Raw genomic sequence first — 23,540 nt, forward strand, 5'->3', positions numbered from 1 at the left:
CGGGTGCATACGTTGACTTAGGCCAACAACAATGCAGACCGCATGATTGGACAGCTGGTTTAGGAAAGGAATGAAGCCTAGAACGCAAGGAACCTTCTGTGATAGAGGGTCGATGAGCTAGAGGAGTACAACGTCAACCTGCATGAGGAGTTTCACGTGCTCTACAATGGGGTTGGCCCATATGCTCCTCCCGATGCCGCTGGCATGGACATCGACGACGAGGACGAGCCTGTAGTTTCACCTAGGGGCGATGGTGACGTCTCCGACCTCGACGACGGCCCCGAGGAGTAGTCTAGTGGCCTTGCACTAGTGTGTAGGTCCTGTCACGATGGCTTTACTTTTGTCGCTTGTAACCTAATGTATCTTGTTTCAAACTTATGAGACTTGGCATGTGTTGGAACTTGGCTAGTAATGTGATATCTGAACGCATAAAAGCCCAGTGTATGTATGCTGGCAACCCGGTTGTAATGGATGCGATGTGTGTGCTTAAGTAATCTAATTAGTGATGTTGTGTTAATTGGAATGAATTATTGTGCCCTTGTTTTATTGTATGAATTTTTTCTCTCCAGTGAATTCAGTACGGCATAATTTCTTTCCATTCACCTACAATTTCTACAACATCGCCTAATGATTACTGTTGTTGAAATATGCAAATGCTGAACACTCGCCGCACCATGTATGACGCTACTGAGGCAGGTGGTAGTGTTGCTGGAAATGAGAACCGTGAACCGCCACCACCTCCTCCTCCACCATACACTGCGGAACAGTTCTTCGCATAGTTCCTTGGAAGTCAACGCAACATGGAGGGCATGTAGCAGAACATGGAAGCTGCATTGCGCCATATTGCTGACAACACCCGCTGTGGGTTAAACCCAGGTGGACATGAAGCAAATCAGCATAGCAGTTTCAAGGACTTTATGGACACTAGACCACCAATTTTCAAGGAAGCTACAGAGCCATTGGATGCAGAAGAATGGATAAACACCGTGGAAGATAAGTTTCATGTTCTGAGGATGATAGAAGTATTGAAAACTGAGTATGTAGCTCATCAGCTGCAAGGCCCTGCAGGAATGTGGTGGAAGCACCACCGCACCACTTTTCCCCCAAATGCCCACATTACTTGGAGGGAATTCACTGAAGCTTTTCGTGGAACATACATTCCCCCTAGGTTGACAGAAATAAAGTTTGGAGAGTTTCTCGCACTGACTCAAGGTACCAAGACTGTGACCCAGTACCTACATGCATTCAACAATCTGAGTCGCTATGCCTCTGACATGGTGAATACCGATGCCAAAAAGATTGCTAGTTTCAAGAGAGGTCTGAATCCCAAGATGATGAAGCATGTGGGTACTAACACAAGGACGGGTTTCAATGACTTTGTTAGTGACTGCTTAAAGCAAGAGAAGAACAACAATGTGTATGCTACTTCCATGACTCGCAAGAGGGCTTTTGAGTCGGGTCCGTCCTAGCCAAGGGCCCCGATGGCAAACCGTTCTACGTATCGTTCGCCTGCCCCTAGTGCGAGGATCAGGCCACCCAACGTAGGAATCAGAATGCCTAGCAACCCCAGAGGAATCAGAAGCCATTCAAGATGGTGGTGCCACAAGCCAAGAATGGACAAGGCAGTTCATCTGGAGCTGCTACTCAAGTAAGAGGCCCGTGTTTCAACTGCAATCAATCTGGGCACTTTGCGAAGTTTTGCCCATATCCCAAGAAGCCGCAGAATCAGTACCAAGCTCGTGTGCACACACCACCATTGATGACATCCCAGAAGGAGAACCCATGATAGCCGGTATGTTTTCTATCAACAATCATCCTGTAGTCGTTTTGTTTGATTCTGGATCATCTCATTCATTCATAAGTCAAGCATTTGCAAGAAAGTATGAGCAAAAGATAGTTGAATTGGAATGTGCTTATCGGATCAGTTCAGCTGGGGCTGATCTGTTAACTAATCAGGTAATCCAAGGAGTAACCCTGTGCATAGCAAATAGGCAGTATAAGCTTAACTTGATAGTTATGCCAGGGCTAGTTCTGGATGTGATTATAGGAATGAACTAGATGAATAAGATGGGAGTAGTTTGATGTTGGAGGAAGGAACATTTCTCTCAAGGAACTTGTTGGAGAAGGTACATTTCAAGTAACTTTACCTCGGAGAATAGAGCTGGCCAGTACAACTTGTGTAGTCCAAACTACACTTATAGCTAAGATTCCAGTAGTGTGCGAGTTTCTAGACGTGTTTCCAGATGAGTTACCTGGTCTTCCACCGGACCGAGATGTTGAGTTCGCCATTGAGTTAATCCCTGGAACACCACCAATCTCTAGAAGGCCGTATCGGATGCCTCCAAATGAATTAGCCGAGTTGAAGAAGCAACTCAATGATCTGTTGGCTAAGGGTTTGATTCGTCCCAGTTCCTCAGAATGGGGATGTCCCACACTGTTCATGAAGAAGAAGGATAACTCCTTATGGATGTGCATGGACTACCGGCCACTGAATGCGGTGACAATTAAAAACAAGTATCCTTTATCTTGGATTGATATCTTATTTGATCAATTTTCAATAGCCAAAGTGTTCTCCAAGATAGATTTGAGATTAGGGTACATCAGATCAAGATTAGACCACAAGATATACCCAAAACTACGTTCTCCACCAGATATAGTTTGTACGAGTATCTTGTCATGTCCTTTGGTTTGACAAATGCTCCTGCATACTTTATGTATCTGATGAATTCGGTCTTTATGCCGGAGTTGGATCAGTTCGTGATTGTGTTCATTGATGACATTCTGATATACTCTGCGAACAAACAAGATCATGCCAAGCACCTAAGAATTGTTTTGACTAGACTCAGAGATCACCAGTTGTTTGCTAAGTTTAGTAAATGTGAGTTCTGGCTGAAGACAGTTCCTTTTCTCGGTCACGTGTTATCTGAGAATGGAATCTCAGTAGATCCGAGCAAAGTACAAGAGGTTATGGACTGGAAGGCACCAAGCACAGTTCATGAGGTTCAAAGTTTTCTCGGATTAGCTGGATACTATCGCCGTTTTATCCCAGACTTCTCAAAGATTGCCAAGCCGATGACAAGTTTGCTACAAAAGGACCATAAGTTCGCTTGGACAGAGGAGTGTGAGGCAGCTTTCTGCACCTTGCGGAAATTGCTAACCACTGCTCCTGTTCTGGCGCAACCAGACATAGAGAAGTCGTTTGATGTGTTTTGCGATGCATCAAAGAATAGTTTAGGATGTGTCCTGATGCAAGATGGAAGAGTTATTGTGTATGCCTCATGTTAGTTGTGGAAGCATGAGGTTAACTATCCTACGCACGATTTAGAGCTTGCAGCTGTTGTGCATGCTCTAAAGATTTGGAGACACTACTTGCTTGGGAATGTGTGCAATATCTTCATAGATCATAAGAGTCTCAAGTACACATTTACTCAGTCTGAATTGAATATGCGACAAAGAAGATGGTTAGAGTTGATAAATGATTATAATCTGAATGTGCACTATCATCTGGGAAAGGCAAATATAGTAGCAGATGCCTTAAGTAGGAAGTCACATTCTCTTGCTGTGCAACCATTGTTTGAGGATGGGTTCAATTTGTTACATCCTGCTGTGTTGCATAATATCTAGGTTAGCTGTACCTTGGAGAGCAAGATCATTGAGGGTCAGAAAATAGATAAGGGAATATTCTATATCAAGGAGAAAATAAAGAAAGAACCAACTAAGCACTTTAGAGTGGATGAACAAGGAGTGTTATGGTTTAAGGACCGTTTGGTTGTACCAAAGGATCGAGAGCTCAAGAACAAATTGATGGATGAAGCTCATCACTCTAAGTTATCTATCCATCCTGGAAGTAACAAGATGTACCAAGAATTGAGACCTCGTTATTGGTGGACGAAGATGAAGAAGGAGATTGCAGCATATGTTGCTCGTTGCGACACATGTTGTAGAGTGAAAGCTCTTCACATGAGACCCGCAGGAATGTTGCAACCTTTGTCAATACCAGATTGGAAATGGGATGATATAAGTATGGATTTTATCACCGGATTCCCTACCACGCCAAAGGGAAATGATTCGATTTGGGTAATTGTAGATCGCCTTACCAAATTAGCTCACTTTTTACCAGTCAAAACAACATTTCGACCACCTCAGTATGTTGAGAATTATATTGTAGAGATTGTCCGATTACATGGTATACCAAAGACTATCGTGTCTGACCATGGTTCACAATTTACCGCTCATTTTTGGGAGCATCTTCATAAAGGTTTGGGTACTAGCTTGATTTGTAGTACAGCTTACCACCCACAGACAGATGGGTAGACAGAGCGAGTTAATGCTGTTCTTGAAGATATGCTTAGAGCTTGTGTGTTGTCGTCTAAGGGTTCATGGGAATCATGGTTACCTTTGGCAGAGTTCACTTACAACAATAGCTACCAAGAGAGTATAAAGATGGCTCCATTTGAAGCATTGTATGGCAGGAAATATAGGACACCATTGAATTGGGTAGAGCCGGGAGAAAGAAGGTTTTACGGAGTCGATTTTGTGGACGATGCTGAGAAAAAGGTCCATATTATCCAACAAAACATGAAGGCAGCACAGTCACGCCAGAAGAGCTATGCCGATAGGAGGAGGAGACCGCTAGAATTTCAAGTTGGTGACTACGTTTATCTGAAGGTCACTCGAATGAAGAAAGTGCAAAGGTTTGGAGTAAAGAGAAAACTTGCTCCTAGGTTTGTAGGACCGTACCAGATTGTAGAAAAGATGGGTCCCATGGCTTATAAGTTACAGTTACTAGAAGCAATGGGTTCGATCTTCCCAGTCTTCCATGTATCACAATTGAAGAAGTGCTTGCGTATTCCGGAAGAGAGAATAGAACCTCAAAGTATTCAGCTCAAATCAGACTTGGAATACCATGAGCAACCGTTTTGAGTTTTGGACACCAAGGACAGAGTCACTCAGAATAAAGTGGTAAGAACATTTAAGATACAGTGGAGTCATCACGACGATGGTGATGCGACGTGGGAAATAGGAGAGTATCTTCAAAACGCTTATAAGGATTTTTATAACAAATGGTTTGTAACTCTAAATCTCGGGATGAGATTCTTATAAGGGGGGAGGGCTGTAACACCCCTGGTGTTATGCTTGCATAATTGCACTTGCATTCCATGAACATGAGCATCATTCATCCATTCATGAGCTTATATCACGTGAAACATGTGAAATATGATTATGAAACAAAAGTATCATTTCAATTGTTTTTCATCATTTTAGTACATTCAGTGCTTGATTCTTGTGTGGCCAATGTGTGGTATGGCTAAGTATATTTTCAAACACCTTAGCTAGTCTTATAAAGTCATTAGGAACAATATTCATGTTGACCATTTTGCCTAATTAAGTTTTCAAATAGTGGTTTGACTTGTTTTGACTCCTAAACTCTTTAGTTTGACTGTTTAAAAAGTATAACTTAGAGTCCTTGCATGTCTAAGCAACCTAAAACAAAGTTGTAGAAAATTTCATAAGGATCAAAAGTTGTTTTATGACCAACTCATGAAAATGTGCACAACATGCTCTAAATGGTCCCACAAGTCAGATTTGTGGGGCTGACTCAACACTTAGAATTTTCTAAGTCAGAAATCAAATTCCAGTTTCATGTACTCCACTTTGGCTTGATATAACTTGTGATCCAGTGAGATCTAGGTCTTGGTCCTTTAACATGATTTGTAGCTGGTACTTAGAGCTATAACTTTCATTTTTACTATTTTCGCTAAGGATCAACAGATTAGGAGATAGAGCATCACCATTTGGCGCTGTCAGTCAGCTCTTTATCACTGAATCACAGCTACAGTACCTGACCGGTTCAGAAGAACACCGCCGCATGGATGCCGCACGTCGCTGGTCTTCTGCTCGCGCAGGCCACGTGCCGCGGTCGTTCTGGCACCGTTGGCCTCGCCTTAATCCCCTGTGCGCCTGCCCGACCAGTTTACCCGCTCGTTTTTTGTTTTCATTCGCCTTCTCCGCTCGCTCGCAGCTTCGCAGCAGCAGTCGCAGCAACTCTAGTGAGCTCGCTCTTGCTCGCCGTTGCAAAATCGCTCACTACATCTTCATCATAGTGCCGCCGTGTTCTCCTCTACCTCCTCCACCCCTAGGCTGCACCGTTTGGGTCTCGGTAAGGGCACTTTGGCCGTTTTTCCGCCATCGTTTCCATGGCCGCACCTCGCCGGAGCGGACCTCACCGTGGCCAGCGCACCTAGAGGCCGATAGAGTCTAGTTTTAGGAGTTCTATGGATGCGGGAGGTCGAGGTGGACATGCCATTGCCCTCGGTTCCACCGGAGATATCGCTGCCGGCGAGATGGCGTCGTTTCCGCGCCACTCTTCACCATGCTCTGCTTTACGGTCGCTGACGCGCGGGTCCCTATTGTCAGTCGCTGCTACTGAGAGGGAACCAGACCTAGGCTGCGCCATTTCTAGGCTGTGTACGCGCGCAAGTCGTGGGCCACCGGATCTGTTCGGGCTGGCCCAGTAGCTGGTTAGGTTTTCCTTTTTGTTTTGTTTATTTTGTTTTTCACAGATTTGTGTGCATGATTCAAAAATGTGTAACTCAAGTTTGGTAGATCCAAATGTTATGGTTCCAATTTTGTTGAGTTCCTGGTAATGTCTAGTATTTAAGAAAAATATAACATCAGCACTTATAGTATAATTTTTGGATGAATTAAATAGGAACTTGAAATGTATTTTTAGATGCATGCAAATTTGTTTGAATTTTATCTTGAGTTTCTGTGGTCCAAAAATTATGAAATTTTGTGGGTATGCTAGTCTTGCTTAGTAGAAGCTTTGGTAAAAATTTGAGAGTCATTGCATGTGTGGTTTTTGAGTTATAGATTTTCCTTTTATCATTGATTAATACTTGTGTGAATTTTCATAATTTTTCTATAGATCCAGTAAAGGTAAAATTTGGTGAGTGCTATTCTTATGCTAGAATGATACTAGGAAAAATATGAAATCTGTTGTTTGACACTTTTAACTAAGGTTTCCTATTTATGCCTTTTAAGCATTTATGCCTTGTCATTTTTGTGTAGGCTATTTTAGTTATCCAAATGCCATGAAAATTTTATGGCAGTCTACTTAGAGTAGTACTATGCTACTGTAATTTTCTCAGATTTTTAGGAGCACCAAAAATACATGTTGCTGTGTAGCCCTAGTTTAAAATGAAGTCAAATGATCCTTAATGCGAGTTTAGCTAATAATGTTCGCTTTGGTGTATCTTTGAAGCATCTTAATTTGCCGAAGTGATTTGGCCTGTTAGTATAGTGGTTGTCATAGTAGATAGTAGTACATGTTCTTGGATGATGTTGACTACCTTGTAGAAGAACTTCACTACGACTATGTCCAATGAAGTTAAACATGTTCATCCACATTTCATGCATCATGATCATTACATGTCACCTCTTCGATGCACCTATGCATTAGCACTTATACGTCTGCATCATACAGGATCGCAGGAGGAGTTGCTAGTAACAGTTCAGGAAGAGCAGACCGGGACCGATCCACAAGAAGTCCCAGAACAGGAGGTGCCCGAGGAAGAGGAGCAAGGAGAGGACTTACCGGAGTGCGTGGATCACCAACCTAGTTCGTTCGAACGAGGCAAGCCCCGGAGCATTTTAAGTCTCCTACTTTACTAAAGCAATTCTTTCTATATATATATGAGCTACATTATAGGTGGTTACTGGAAGAAATTGGCTATGGAAAGAATGATATCCTAGAATTTAACCATATGGGATGGAAAACTGGAGACCGGACGGAAAAAGTTGGAGGCAACCAGACAGGGATCTGGGGTGCTATTAGTTTCCATCTATGTCAATTAAGGACCGATCATTGCTCGTCCCTCTTGTCATGTTGAACGCATGCCTCACATTTAGCTGGCCGAATAAAGTACTTTTCGACCATGAAGCTAGTGGCACTATTCGGGCCGGGATCTACACGGGTGCGCGTATTGGTGCTGATGGGGGTATGACAGCGGTGCGAAGAGTGAGCCCAAGGGCAGGTGTGACCTAATTCCTGGCAGTCGGGTGGTCCCTAGGTACTACGGCTCCAGATTGTCCCACAGCTACCTAAAAAGTGTCATTGGTGATCTGTAGCTCACTTGATCGGTGGTGTGGTTTGTGTGAGGAATAAATCACCAGCTGGTTAGGAATCGATTCGAATCACCATTGCTCCTGGATAGTGAGCACTTGACTCGAGCTACGGCATCATAGTAATTATTATGTAACAATGATGGTTATCTGGATGGTATGGACATGCTAAAGCTAAATTGGTAACTGGATGTTAACGGTTAATCATGGGATTGCTATAGTACAGGTGCTTACCTAGATGAATAGGTTATAATAAAAGAGGATGCAAAGTATTTAAAATAATGTTTTCAGGATAGCTTATGCTTTTCGCAAACAAGTCAGCTAGTCCCCTAAAGAAAGCCTTGCATAATCCTTGGTGTCGCTTTATTTTGGTTTAAGACGGGTAAGTCTAGCTGAGTACCTTCTCGTACTCAGGGCGTTGTTCCCATTATTGTTGCAGATGGTCAAATGTACTATGGCTATTGCATTTACTGCCTGTACCCAGCGATGGGTGACAATTAGGACCAAGGGCAATTGGTCACTCTGTATCTCTCACCTGATGCTTTTGTTGGAGATGATGACCTACTAGCACGGTATCTGAACTAAAAGTGTGTGTGTGGCTTTAAAACTATTTACTTCCGCTATTTCTATTGAACTTGGTTTGTAATAACTTTATATTCTACACTCTGATGTATCTACTATCGTTGTGAACTTTATGTAACGTGTGACGGTCCTTGCTAAACTTGTATGATCTGGGTTTGTATGTCGATTAGTTTGAAATCCTTCTTGGTTTCATGGACTACCGGGTTATATGGGTTTAAGTTCGTTAAATTATCTACTTCGGCAGAAGATTTTCTTACTTAATCTCATATAATTGGTCGGTTCTGTTACACTCATCCGCCGCTGCCCTCTTCCCCCAAACTTTCTCTGAAACCACGATGGGACTGTCTGTCTGACCAGTGTTCGCGCCTCTAGACTCCGATGAGGCGCTGACAGCACCTTCCTTAGGCTGAGTTGTTGGTTGAGCGTCCACTGTCTTCAGCTAATCACTCCTCGACATGCCCGAGAAGTACGCCGCTCGTTCCTGCAAATGGATCTTTTCACAAGTGAATCAGTTCACTGCTCGGCAACGCTATAGGATAAAAAGGATCAGTAACAAACAATTGAGACTTTTACCTAAGGAGGTGGGTTCATGCAGTTAAAAGCTCTCGTCTGCCCTAACACACTGAATGAGGTATTTGGAGCGAAAAGCCCTGTGGCCCACTCTAGCACATCATCCTTTGATAGCCTCTCTAACCTCTCCCGAGTGTGGTCGATGTCCCCCTTGAAGTCAAAGCCCGCATGGGCCCTCTCCTTATAGGGCTGGATGCGGCGCACTATGAAGGTTGCCACCACCAATCCACCATTCATCTTCATGGCCTTTATTAGGGCGAGGAGCTCCCTCACCTGCTCCATGTCAGCACTGCTCAGCCTCTCTGACCAGCTCCTCTGGTTCTCTAGAATGTGGTTGACATCGCATCGGATGGCGGGATGGCTCTACTTCATGTAGAACCACCTGGCGCTCCACCCCTTCAACGAGGTGTTCAGCATATAGTGATGTACTTGCCCACCATTCTGTCGCAGAGTTGAAGATAAATGCCGCCGACCACCTTGGAACCACCGCCACCCTTCTTCTTTAGCTAGAACAGATGACGGAAGAGGTTGAAGTGGGGAAGAACTCCAAGATATGCCTCATAGAAATGAATAAAGATAGAGATGTGCAAGATGGTGTTTGAGTGGAGGTTGCATAGACTAACTCTCTAGAACTCCAGTAGATCCCTCAAGAAAGGATGAATGGGAAATCCTAGCCCACGCGAGAAATAATCTTCAAAAACTACTACTTCATCAGTATGCGGCATCTGGAAGGGCTCACCGTTGGTTGGCTACCATATGGTGGTGACATGGTCAGAAAGAATGCTCACCTCCACCACCTTGTTGATCTTTGCCTCCCCCATGTTCGCGACACCCACTCATTGTCATGGCTAGCTCCAGTGGTTGCCTTCTTTGGGTTTCTAGCTCCCCTCTTGGGTGCCATCTCTCAGATCTGGTTTGGGATTGGTGGCGAAAGCTTGTGTGAATATGAATCTAGAAGCACGAGGGCTGAGGAGGAAGGCAAAGGGGCAAAGTGGCAAAGGTGGGAGCATGGAGTGCGATGGCGCAGTTATAAAGCACACCCCCTACCTATCGCATTTGAAGGTTTTTGGGAAACCGCTCTATGATTTGCGCCTCTCTGAATTCTCCACAATAGCGTGGTGGGCCGTTACCTAGGCTTTCACACAACTGCAACCCATATCACCCATTTATCACCGTAATTTGTTACTGTTCACCGAATATTCGCTAACTTCTCCGCCATCTGTTACGGCTCAGTAATTACTACTGTACAACTATTACTCTGGTTTTGTCTCCGTGATTTGATTTCTCCAAGGTTTCCATTTTTGGCTCGGGGACTGCATCATTAGTATGACTTGGTTCCTCACCACACTAGGGACTTTCTTCTATTGACTGTTGTTTTTGACCTTGGCACCACGTGATTGTGTCATCTACTATCAGGCTCAGGGACTAAGTGGGCACACTTCACCTTGCGGTGAGTGTGATTGCTTTAATCTAGAAGACTCCATGCCTCCTAAAGTTGAGGAAGGTTATCTCCCTTTCTCATGGTCAGACTCTAAGTGGGCACACTTGGTCCACTGCGAGGAAATTTTTGATTTTGGACTTAAGCTCCTTACATCCTTATGGCAAGCCTAACTTGGGATAAACTGCTTGGCGATGGTTCACACTGCTCGGCAATGGTTCACGCTGCTTGGCGACGGTTCATAGCTGCTCAGCGATGGTTCATAACTGCTTGGCAACTCATCATGGTGGTCAGACCATGGGTTTGACTGCTTGACTTTGTTCGCACCTGCTTGAACAAGCTCAAGACAGCGTTGCACAACGGATACAAGGTGCTCGGGGACTAGCTATGGGGGGTATCACCCTAGATACCCATGGCAGACCACATGGGCTATGCCCCTAGGGGTGGCCCAGCCCATAAGATGAAGCCTTGTAGAGCACGACACTGCTCGGTGTGTCCCACAAGACACCAAGAGGATATCCTAAAGATACTATGAGATCTGTTAGGATACGTATGATCCCATGATTCCTATAATCTGTTATTACTTTCTGGTTATCTCCTAGATCTAACCAACTTGTAACCCTGACCTCAGACTATATAAGGCGGACAGAGACCCCCTCCAAACACACGTAATATCATATGATCACCAATACAATCCAACAGACCACAGGAGTAGGGTATTATGTCACACTGATGGTCTGAACCTGTCTAACTCTTGTGTCTCTGTTGCCTTCTTATTCTCGATTACACGCATCTCTGTCAATCAATCTACCTTCGTGGGATACCCCTCAGAGGTCTGCCGATGATATTCTATCGACACCATCCTCTAGCAACAACAACAACAACAAAATAAAAATTGGGAGGCGTTGTTCCAGCATCTCCACATTCGGTCACCTCATTGAGCAACCATGACAACAACTAGCTAGGGGAGAATGCATCCCCCGTGTATCTAGATAAGTATTTCTTTTCTTTTTTATTATTCTTAGTTTGTTTTTAAAAAAGATGAATAACTAAAGATGAAATAAAAAGTTATCTTTATAGAAATATATATAGTTATAATGTGTGATCTAAAAAATAAAAACAAAATAAAGATAGTGTGTCTAGTTTACTTTAATTTCTTTTAAGAGCTAAATAAATAATAAGGGACTCTGAAGATAATCTCTTAAAATGGAAATGATGAATACTTGCTCTGTTGTAATTCCTTTCAAGTACCTAGTTTTCAGCCTTGAATTCTCCTGAGTTTTGGATAAAATTATTTTGATATAAGGATTTACTCTGAACTTGAAACTCATGGGTACCCTATGCTTGATCTAAATCTAGGTAATTGACGGATATGATATGAGAAGGTCTGAGCTGCTATTTATCATGATCCAAGTGTCACTAAAGTTCTAGAGATTTATCTTTTAAAAAATGAAAAATGCTACATGATGAGTTCCTGTATGACAAAACTTGAATTCCTACTAGAGCCATACATGTTATTTAGGCTAGAAAAACTTCCACATATATGCTGCTTGTTTTGCATTGAGTTTTGTCAAGATTTGTTGACCCTTATGAGAGGTTTGGCATGCTCTTAAAATCAAGATCACGTACACTCCACCCACATATGCACTACTTCTACACTGATTGTAGGCGCAAAAACATGCCTTTCATTTAGTTCCATCCAAAAATTTTCTACCCCTACACTAGGGGTGAACACAAAAACATGCTTGCTAGGTTTCCACTAAAAATAAATGCTCCGACTCTTGTTGATATCTCTCTCAAAGTTTTGTTGCAGAAAAGAGACATGGGGCTATGCAAAAGTTTGAAAAAAGAGAGAAAACAATGGACACAAAAGTGTCCAAGATATCTAAAATAATGGGTACTCAGATGCCTGCCTAAGAAAAAAAGAAGAGATGAATAAGATAGCCCCTGTTCTCTAGCAAATGTTTTCAAGTTTCAAAACAGAGACAAGTTTTCAAGGAGCAAAGTAGAATTAGGTTAACCACCATATATATCCACCATATATTCACACACATGCACATCTTGATTTGATTATATGACTCAACTCTCTTTGGATTCATTATTTGACTTTACAAAATATACATTGCAAGTATGCTCGAGCTTTCTCCCAACCGATGAACTCCATATAAGCCTTAGTGGTAGGAAGAGAAAAGGCAAAACATCACTATTGCCTTGGTGAGGATCCACAAATACCACATATATTGAGAGACTTGAGAGTGTCATATAATGGAATCTCTGAGTTTTATTTTGAAAACTTATAAAAACTCCAGAAGAATGGTGGAACAAAGAACTTGAGACATAGTGCTTGACTTGATCGTTCTGTCTTTCAATTGCTTAAGACCCAAGTGAAGGCTAAGAAGCTCCATAGTTGAAGGTAATATGGGTAAGTTTGAAAATCAGATCAGTTTATTCTAATTTGGAGGAGAATTTTTTATTGAACGCCTATGTACTTTTGAGGAGTGAAAACATTGTAGCAACTACTAATCCTTTGTTGAGTTTAGCTTTGCTTAGGGACTAGCAAAGGTTAAGTGTGGGGGAGCTTGTTGACGGTCGTTAACTTTCATCATAAACCACCAATATAACTTATATAAATGCATAAAAAGGATCACCAACATAGGTCTAGGAGTTTGAACTAATAAATTCCACAAGTTTTGGTGAATCTGTGTTTGCAGGAGGATTTAATCAGAAAACCATCAAGGTGGACCCAATCGTTAGATCAAATCACGTTTATCCACAATGAAAACAACTTAGGAAGGATCTAGAAGATTCCAGAAGGCAAACCATCAAAGATCAAGCTGAGAGGCTGACAGGGGGCCTAGCTAGCCCCACCCATAGGCCAGTTAGTCTATAGGCCCCACCTGTCAGGCTCTCCTTTCTATGTCGGTTCTCCACCATCTTAGGGTTTGCATCTACATTGTTCTTTCAAGTCAATTTGATCTGATGGTCCAGAATTGATGCTACCCCCTATATATAGCAGCCCCTACCCTCCTCCCTGGAGCCATCTTAGAAACCCTAATTCATATCTCTAATTCAGATCAAGACACACCAGGAGGAATAGGTCTAGAACTTTCTAATGTAGTAGTTTAGTTGCTCGGGAGTGAGGGTCGGGTTGGGCTCATGCTCAAGTTTTGGATCTAGTCTTGGAGGCTTAGCAAAGCCTTGTATCTTCACTTCTACATCTTGTAAGACTTATTATCAATTCATCATATTCCTATCTACATGGCTATGCTTACTTTTAATATGTATCTTGCTTAGTTGAGGTTATCATTGCTTTTGTGTGTGGGTTCATAGAGTGCTTAGCCTATTAGTTTACCATGGTTGGGCTAAGTAGCCGAGCCACATGTAAGCATGGTGTTTATACCATGCTCTGCCTATGAGTACACCCTGTTCTCTAGTTGTATGGTATCAACAGGAGGTGATAGCCCCATCTATCCTTTGTAGTCCATACCGAATTAAGCAGGTTCTTAAATTGTAGGACCGTAGTCGCGTTAGTAGAGTTATCCTTCATGATGCTCTACTGTCTAAGCGGCATCCCAAAGTACACAAGAGTAGAGTTAGTCTTAACTAAAGTTGGGTAGATATATACTTTGATCCTATAATAGGAATATCATAGTAATCTACCTCACCGGTTATTCACCTGAGTTAACTAGTTTATGATATCTTAGTGATCTATTCCCTGAGTGTCATTATGGTTAATTCCCATCATTACCTTTACCCCTTGCTCTAGGTATGATGGTATGTTGACTAATAGATACTCCTTTGATATACAATAAACTTTACTCCATTGTTTCCTTGTGGTAAAATATAAATAACGATACCTCGAATACTCGCGGTAAAATGCTACAATGGTATTCTGTGTGCTTGCGGAATCATTCATATTCTATTTGCACTTATAAATACCAACACCTGCACTGACAGGAATTAGCATGATGCACTGACCCCACAAGGACCAAGGGGACAACAGTCACCTCGGTCTTGTCAAACACCACCCCTACGCCACGTAGCTCAGACAAGACAACACAATGCTAGGCAGTGATGGCTGGTACTATGCCCACCGACTAGATACGGCTTGACAAGATGTATGTATGATTCTACCTACTATGGATGGGATCCATGATGAAGGCCTTGACTTAGAGGCCATCCAGACCAGCGGAGCCATGACCCCAACGATCGGTATCGTGGCCCTTAGCTCCACAAGCCAACCGGGTGATCGACAACCTAGGGGTGGCTACCATCTCCTGTACGATGCCCTAGGAAACTAGGAGGCGATGACGAATACCATGGCAGAGACCAAGTCGCACAAGATGGCTAGTGAACCACCACCATGCCTACAGTGCCACCACGGTCGGCATAGTAGCACCATGCCACACCATGTCGCCATGTGGCCACAAGACCATGACGACAACCATGCCCAGACATGCACCATAAGATGACATAGCCTGCAAGCCAAGTTAGCTAGGTCCTCCCTCAGGCTCATGACCCTTCGGTCATGAGAACCTTCTTCTTTCTACATGCCCTGGCCCTGAACTCTATATAAGGGCAGCTAGGGCTCCCATCTTGGGGATCCGACTCTCATTCACTCATTCTTACACCATAAAAGGGCTCCTGAAGCTTCCCTTTAGGCAGCCCATCTCCTATCTCTAGCTCTCCTACCTCTTCCACCATTCTTGCACCACCATTGTAAGAACTTTAGAGCATTCAAGCAAGGAACATGCACTCAATCATCTCTGAGACTAGATGTTGGGTTTTGACCTGAACTAGTATAAATCCTCATGTCTTTGGTGCATCAGGTAAGGGACACTCAATCATCTCTGCCAAAATTGTGTATTGTTATGTTGGAAGATCACAGAAATAATATAGTTCAAGAGAAAGACAACAATGCAAATGGAGTTGATGAAATGGCTTCTATGTTGGGGAATATCATAGTATTATAAGAAAGCAAGCATATTTGGCAAATGTTAAAAGAGACATGAGTTGATGATTTTGGATTGGTCTCAATAATGGCTTGCTTTGCATGAACAAGAAAAGTTTGATAGTGGATTAGCTTTGATCAAGGATTGAAGAATGAGCCAAGAATGCATAAATGAAGAAATACCAAGCAAATGTTTAAATAACAAAGGACACAACTCATATTGGATATAAGTCAGTCTCTATGTTGGTTTGCTTGTATAGATAAAGATTTGGAAAATCACTTTGCATTGCTTTGATCAAGCTACAAGTATGAAGATAGATATTAAAGTGAGTGTTAGGAGTGTTGAGCCAAGATGAAGAGAATATAAGGAATTGTGAATTGTCTTGACCATATTGATGTTGATTCATATATGTCTTTATGTGAATCAAACTAAAGCTTGATTGATCTCGACATTCATATCTCAAAGATATTCAAGCAAGGATCATACTATTGAAGAAATGGTTTTCAATGGATGCTTAATATGATCTGACTTGAGTATGGCTTGATAAGGTGAAGATAGCAAGGAAAGGGCTTCGAGGGACTAAGTGAAGGTGAAGGGTAAGCGATGGCTTGAGGACCAAGGTACCATGGCTAAGGTGACGAAGGGAGTACTTGCATTGAGTCAAGAAACTAATCAAGCTATGAGGAGTCATATTATGTTGAGGATCAAATCATTAGTGAAAGTGACTTGAAGCCATTGAATTGAACTCATATGTATGGTAATGGTTGGTCACATGCTCAAGGTGTGTTTGCTTGAATAGATGAGATAAAGATGATTGCATCCCCTTATGAAGTGTGTTGGTGTTTTGAACAGCCGACTAGTAAATTTGTATATTGCGTGTCTGACCTAGATGGTATGCTAAGAGGACACATGGATTATACTGGTTTGAACCAAATGTCCCCACATCTAGTTTTGGGGTGCTTGTGTTACTAGCACTGAGTTTGTAGTAGGGGGTTACAAATAGGTGAGAGAGGGATAGGTCCCAAGTCTCTGGTGGAAAGAACAAATGGGTACCAAGAGCTTGGTCGCTGCTCAGCTATGTGCTCGAGGTTTGACGCTAGTGCTCTTGATCTAACATGGTGCGGTGAACCGATCCCCCTTAGTGGGATGCCCTGCTTTCCCTTTTATAGGCCAAGGGAAAGCAGGGGTTACAGCGGAAGGGAAGAGGAAAAAAAGAAAGAGAAATAAGGCTCCAAAGGGTGTGCCGTCCTCCTCTTCACATGGGTCCCACTGACCCTGTAGATTGTGGTGGCAGCAGCATCGCACCAGGGTCCTATTGGCTACTGCAGCATACGTATGGGCATCGTGCACCGTTCTTGTCTTCCATCTCGTTCGAGCGGACAGAATGGTCAAAGGGTCCCCTTACAGAGGCCATACGGGGGGCTAGCGGTACAGTGCCAGTCAACTGACATTAGTTGACTGACGTTGGATGGTGGTCAGGTAAGGAGTTGGCAGCATAGTGCTGGCCTGTTGATGCGGTGGGCGACGTGAGTCTCCCAGCATGGCCTAATGCGACCGCCAGTCGTATTAGGACGCACCCGAGACATGCTCCCAAGCATGCGCCTCCATGATGTTGTGGTTGAAGCAGTTTGAGTCCCACCCTAGGGCCACTACTTTTGTCCGGTAGCAAATTTGACCCCCTAGGGAATGGGCGAGGCAAAAATCCCACCCTGGGCACCGAGCATGATAGAATCTGACCCTTGAGGGTCGAACAAGGCGAAGCCCTCCCCATGGGACCGAATGAGTCAGAGCCCGTGCCCTAGGGTTGGAGGAGTCACAGCCCATGGCTTGGGGTCAGATGAGGTGGAAACCTCATCCTCAGAGTCAAGGCCCACGTCTTGGGGTCAGATGAGGTAAAAACCTTGTCCTTAGAGTTGGAGCCCACGCCTTGGGGTTGGACGAGGCGGAAACCTCGTCCTTGGAGTTAGACAAGGCATGGCCTGGCCCCTAGGGTCGGACAAGGCCATAGTTGCATCCTTAACCTTCGGATGAGCCGACGTGACACTCATTAATCCTTTGGCTTGGATACTTGGATATAGATATCCAACAGTATCCCCCGAGCATTTGGAGGAGTGATATAGTCTTGGAAAGGCTTTTTGTGATCTGTCATTTGAGGGGGGCACGGGAGTACTGTTTGTTACTATCGCTTTGCAGTCCATCCGTGGTTTCCACAACAAGAGGTGACTCATCATTTGTCTACGACTGTGTGTTCAGTCTCTTTGGGATGCCGAGCCCCCAAGACCCCGCGCATAGCAGGGGTCCAGTCGGGGGTTGGTTCGTCTTGTGATCGTTGTCCCTCATGCGTCCATTCACAAGAATGGAGGGGCTGAGCCATGCTTTGCTTTTCTCACTAGACAGAGCATGGTGCTTGGTGAGTTATTAACGGGCTTGTTTGAGTGGAGCCCCGGCATCCCCTTCGCAAGGGCCTAGTTTGAGATCAGTTGGTGACTAACTCTAGATTTTTGGTGGCTGGTCGATATAGTTCTCGAATCCATTTGACCGGTCTGAGGGCTCGATGCCTTTCTTTGGGGGGAAAACCAGGGACCTTGCATCATCCCTGACTCAAAATGAGGGTTGGGACACCCGTGGTGCTTCATGCGCCTTGGGTATTGGCCGCTAGTGGGACCATCCTTAACCTCCCCTCACTCTAGGGTGCCCTAGAGCAGCCGTGAACCCACTGGTGGGCTAGCCTTTGAACTCCTGGGCATTAATGGACCATGGGAGCATTTTTAGCTCCATATCCTAGTTACCTACAGTGGCCCATAGCCTTTGAAGGTGAATCGTCACATGACGGATCCTTCATGGGGAAGATTTGGATAGCATATGCTCATCTCTCAAGACAGTGATGTGACTGATGTAGCATGGAGCAATGATGGCACGACCCTCGAATGAAATGGATCTGGCGAGGCATGGGGCGCGTTAACTTAGGCAAATGGTTTGCCCCTCACTGTTCCACCCTTACCTTATAAATGGAGCCATTTCTCCCTAGCCTTCGTACACGCAGTCGCATCCTTGCCCCTCCAGTCTTTCTACCTTTCGCTCTTGAGTTTTGGCCTTCATTCCCCTATTCCCGCTCCACCACCAGATCTTCTGCATTGCCATTCCTGTTCCTCGATGGAGCTATGGCTTTGCTTCGATGTTCTCCATGCGTGCATGGAGGGTCTAGTTAAGATGGGCCTTCTCCATGCAAGAACTACGGTGATGGAGTGGATCATACCTGGTGGCGAGGATGAGCCATCGCCGCCCGATGGCTATGCCATCTCCTTCATCCCCTTCCACGAGCGTGGGTTTGCGACTCCTCCCAATCAATTCATCCTAGGGCAACTGCACTACTATGGTCTTGAGCTGCGACATCTGAATCCCAATGGGATTCAGCACATCTCAGCCTTTGTCACGCTGTGCGAAGGGTATCTGGGGATCGAGCCCCACTTCGAGGTGTGGAAGTACTTCATCGCCGTTGAGCTGCAGAAGAAGAAGGAGAGGAAGAAGCTAGACCTGGTGGTGCTAATGGGATGGGTGAGCATCCATCTTCAAGGCAACTAGTCATCGAAGTACATGTCCATCCCATTGTTGAAGTCCAACTAAGGGTGGCATAAGCTATGGTTCTACCTAAGGAACAACAACGCCACCTCCTTGCCGATCTTCACCGACCACCTGATCGAGGAGGCACTGGATGTGTGGAGGTACGGGCCCATCATGAAGGAGCAGAAGAGGCTCAGTGACCTTCTCAAAGCCATCATGACTCTAAAGGGCTGTGGTCTTTGTGGGATCAGCATCATTGGTGCATACCACGTCAGGAGGCTAGCGCCGCTGATGGCGCATGCTCTTCTGATGTACAAGATGATGCCAGATTCCACGCCTGAAGGGACGGTGATGGTCGCTGGTGAGGCCCTCAGCGTTGGTGAAATGGCACAATGCATCAAGGAGGCAATAGAGTGCCCGGTGGATCTGTTAGTGGATCTCACCCTAGTGTACCTGGTCCTTCGGCATCCTGTGATGTGGCTAGATGCGGGTTTCATCGAACTGGTAAGCCTTCTTTGAGTTTCTTTCCTTGGCCAACCCTCCTCTATTATTAGATTCTAAGTGCCAAGATTTGCAGCCTGGCCTCTTCACCCATGAGTCTGACCCGCCACTGCCAGAGGACATGGCTAGGAGGGTAGTGAACCGCACCACGGCTGAGGCGACAAAAGCAAAGAAGGAGCAGAAGAAGGAGCGAGCGAGGCTACAGCATGGAAAGCACTAGCAAGTCTCAGAGGGGAGCGACGGTGATGAGGAGGAGGAAGAGGAGGAAGAGGAGGAAGAGGTGGAGGATGGGTCTAACCACAACATCCCATGGGGAATGCTTGTGCATGAGGATGAGCAGGCCGATGTGGGGCGGGCCAACTTGACCCTGATTCCACAACATGCCCCGACGCAAACCAAAGATGATGCGCCTCCAAGATTGGTGAGGGAGGATGCGCCCCCGAGGTCAGAGGACCAAGACCACCCCGCTCCGACCAACCCCACTAGGAGATCGAAGCGGCCAATTGCTGGTGTGGTGGAGTCAGAGTTGAGCGACCAGCCCCTGAAACATTCTCAGATAATGGCATCGAGGTGAGTTAATGACTTCTTCGCCCTTTCATTGCATTCTTGGATTTCGTCGTATGATGTTGGTGCTTTTCGTGGGACCGGCCCTAGCAAATTCCTAGCATTGGTGCCATAGAAGATCCTAGCATGTCAGCCAATCCCCTAGGAGCCAGCTGGCGTGGTGCTGGGGGCATGCCGTGAGGCCGAGGCGGACACGGCACCGCCTAAGGAAGCGGGGGAGGTGCAGGCGCTGATTGTGGGGGAGGAGGCGCTTGTGGAATCAGCGCTCGCATCGGTTGACATGCCCAAGGTGGGGTAGACAGGAAGAGGCATGACTGAGGCCTCCCCTACAGACGCGGTGATGGCTTGGACTTTTGAGCCCGAGCTGCCAGCCTCCTTTGCCATCGGAAGGTCAGCTCCTAAGGGAGCTCCGATGATGGAGGAGGTACCATCGACTCCTATTGGGCAGACACTGATGGTTGTGACAGCCGACCCCTCGGTTGGGGCAGGCCCCTCCTAGTCCCTTGTCTAGCCAGGTGATGATCCACTCACGTGGGGAAGAGACCGACTCCATTTAGCTAGGCGGCTGGACCCGAGCGACTCGGTGTTCACCCTCGATGACCCGGTGGACATGAAGGACTGGACGAGTGTGTGCTCAGGACTTGAGTCCGCAAACCACTCTTTGATAGACGCATTGGGGTGTCTTCACGTTTTCTACTTTCAAGCCCTATTTATATAATTCTAGCCTAATTTTTTTGCAGTGCCTTGTGATGCGCAGCCGAGAGAAGTCGCTATTCCTCCATCGTGAGAGGGAGGTCTAGGGGCTTGCTACCGAAGTGTTGTGGCTACAGGAGGAGGTGGCAAGCCTCTAGACCAAGGAATGGGAAGCCCACAAACATGCCGATGAGGTCAAGGACAAGCTCAAGGCTATGGTCGCCAAGGCCGGGGAAGATGTCGTGGAGCTTGGACGACTCCGCTCGGCCCTTGACCTTGCCTGTCAAGAGAGTGCCAATGCTCGACACGCACTCAAAAAAGAGCAGAAGTTGAAGGAAGAAGCCGAGGGCCTAGCCACTGCCTTGGCTAGGGATGTTGGCGTGCTCTAGAGGGAGAAGACGACCCTCGAGGAGCATGTGAAAGATGAGGCTCTGGTTACTTTTTGCTTGATGTTTGCAGTCAGTTTTCTAACGCTCTTTGATGTTTAGCTTGGGTAGTCCTATAGAGGCAACTCTCCTAGGTGTAGGGTCAACTCTAGTCAGAGAGCGACGACCATGACACCTTGCGCACTACCATCGGGTTGGTCTCCAACAATCTCGGGGTTGCCTCGGCCATGGAGACGAGCTCGCTTGTTGTCCGGGTAACCTAGATCCTGGATCAAGCGCGTGCACTCGCAAGGGAGGCCCTATACACCAGCGTCCATTGTGTGTTCGCCATCCCCTGCTCCCACTACATTAACATGGACCCACTGTTGATCAGTGAGGGATTTGTGTCTAGCTACACTAACACCGAGATGGATGAAATTGAGAATGAAGCAGCTCCCCCGACGCAGGACCTGGCAGAGAAGGTCAGAGGAGAAATCTTGCGCAAGGGTGTTTAGTTAGATAGCTGAGTCCTACGTCGGTCTTTTTGTAAAAACTTTTATTATGGACAAAAAACATTGTTTTGCCTTTCTATATATATATATAAAGTTTGTTGTGATCCAACCCTTGTTTTATGTTAAGGCATTAGAAACTTAAGTTGCGAGGGACTAAGTAATGATCACGCTAGTGAGCAAAGGCGTCGTAGCCACTGGGGCGTAGGCTTTTTGCATTCCAACTAGTTTTACTCATTGTTAGTTTTTGACAACTCTTATTTCTAGGTCTTGTCATAAAAAAGAAGGGTCGGATGGGAAAATGTTCCTGAGTATATATACTCCTATCAATATATAAAGTTTGTTGTGATCCGCCCCTTGTTTTATGTTAAGGCATTAGAAACTTATGTTGTGAGCGACTAAGTAATGATCACGCTGGTGAGCAAAGGCACTGTAGATGTTGGGGCGTAGGCTTTTTGCATTCTGACCAATTTTACTTATCGTTAGTTTTCAGCAACTCTTATTTCTAGGTCTTGTCATGAAAAAGAAGGGTCGGATGGAAAAATGTTCCTGAGTATATGTACTCCTGTAAATATATAAAGTTTGTTGTGATCCAACCCTTGTTTTATGTTAAGGCATTAGAAACTTAAGTTGCGAGCGACTAAGTAATGATCACGCTGGTGAGCAAAGGCGCCGTAGCCGCTGGGGCGTAGGTTTTTTGCATTCTAACCAGTTTTACTCATCATTAGTTTTTGCAAACCAAGCTCCTAGGTCTTAATGTGAAAGGGGGTCAGACATAGAGAATGTTCCTAGGTATATGTACTCCTACCTGCCCCCGAGTATAACCTGACCCTAGGTAGTTGCCAGGGTCGGGTGCTACTAAAGACCGATCAGAAGCAAACCCGATAAGAGGTAACATTTTTTGGTTTTTGCAGAAACATTACTTAGTTTGACAAGCATATTGGAAGCTTTGGAATAGAAAGACTAAGGGTAAAAGTGATGTAGTTGTTCGATGTTCTAGGCGTTGGCGATGGCTTTGCCGTCATTAGTCTTGAGCTTGTAGGTGTCGGGTCGGAGTACTTCTACGATGATGTATGGTTCTTCCCATAGCACCGAAAGCTTGTGGCAATTTTTGTTGCTCTGGATGTGGTGAAGGACTAAATTGCCTATGCCAAAGGCATGACCCCACACGCATTGGCTATGGTACCATCTAGCACCAACTGGTATTTGGCCAAATGGAGCAGGGCGATGTCATGTGCTTCATCAAGCAGGTCCATGGCGTCTTCCAAAGATGCTTGATTTCCCTGCTCATTGTAGGCCTTGACCCTTGGTGCTTCATAGTTGAGGTCGGTCGAGAGGATGGCTTTAGAGCCATAGACCATGAAAAATGGCGTGTAATCGGTTGCTCGACTGCTAGACGTCCTTAGGCTCCATAGTATTGAGGGGAGCTCCATGACCCATCGTCCGCCGGCTTTGTTGAGCTAGTTGAAGATCCTAGGGTTGAGGCCTTGGAGGACCATGCCATTCGCATGCTCGACCTACCTATTTGTGCGGGGGTGTGCTACGGCAGCCCAATCAACACGGATGTGGTGGTCATCGCAGAACCGGAGGAATTTCTTCCTTGTGAAATGTGTGCCATTGTCGGTTATGATGGAGTTTGGGATCCCGAATTGGTTTATGATGTCCGTGAAGAACAACACGA

General features: G+C 45.3%; 1 protein-coding gene across 1 annotated transcript; it reads left to right on the forward strand.

The window, feature by feature from the left end:
* Positions 1-917: 917 nt before the first annotated feature.
* Positions 918-1,469, forward strand: LOC136510673 (uncharacterized). Its single transcript, XM_066505047.1, has one exon. The coding sequence runs from the start codon at positions 918-920 to the stop codon at positions 1,467-1,469; it is 552 nt and encodes a 183-aa protein (XP_066361144.1).
* Positions 1,470-23,540: the final 22,071 nt, after the last annotated feature.

This window comes from Miscanthus floridulus, chromosome 16 (assembly GCF_019320115.1).
Source record: "Miscanthus floridulus cultivar M001 chromosome 16, ASM1932011v1, whole genome shotgun sequence".
NCBI lineage: Eukaryota > Viridiplantae > Streptophyta > Magnoliopsida > Poales > Poaceae > Miscanthus > Miscanthus floridulus.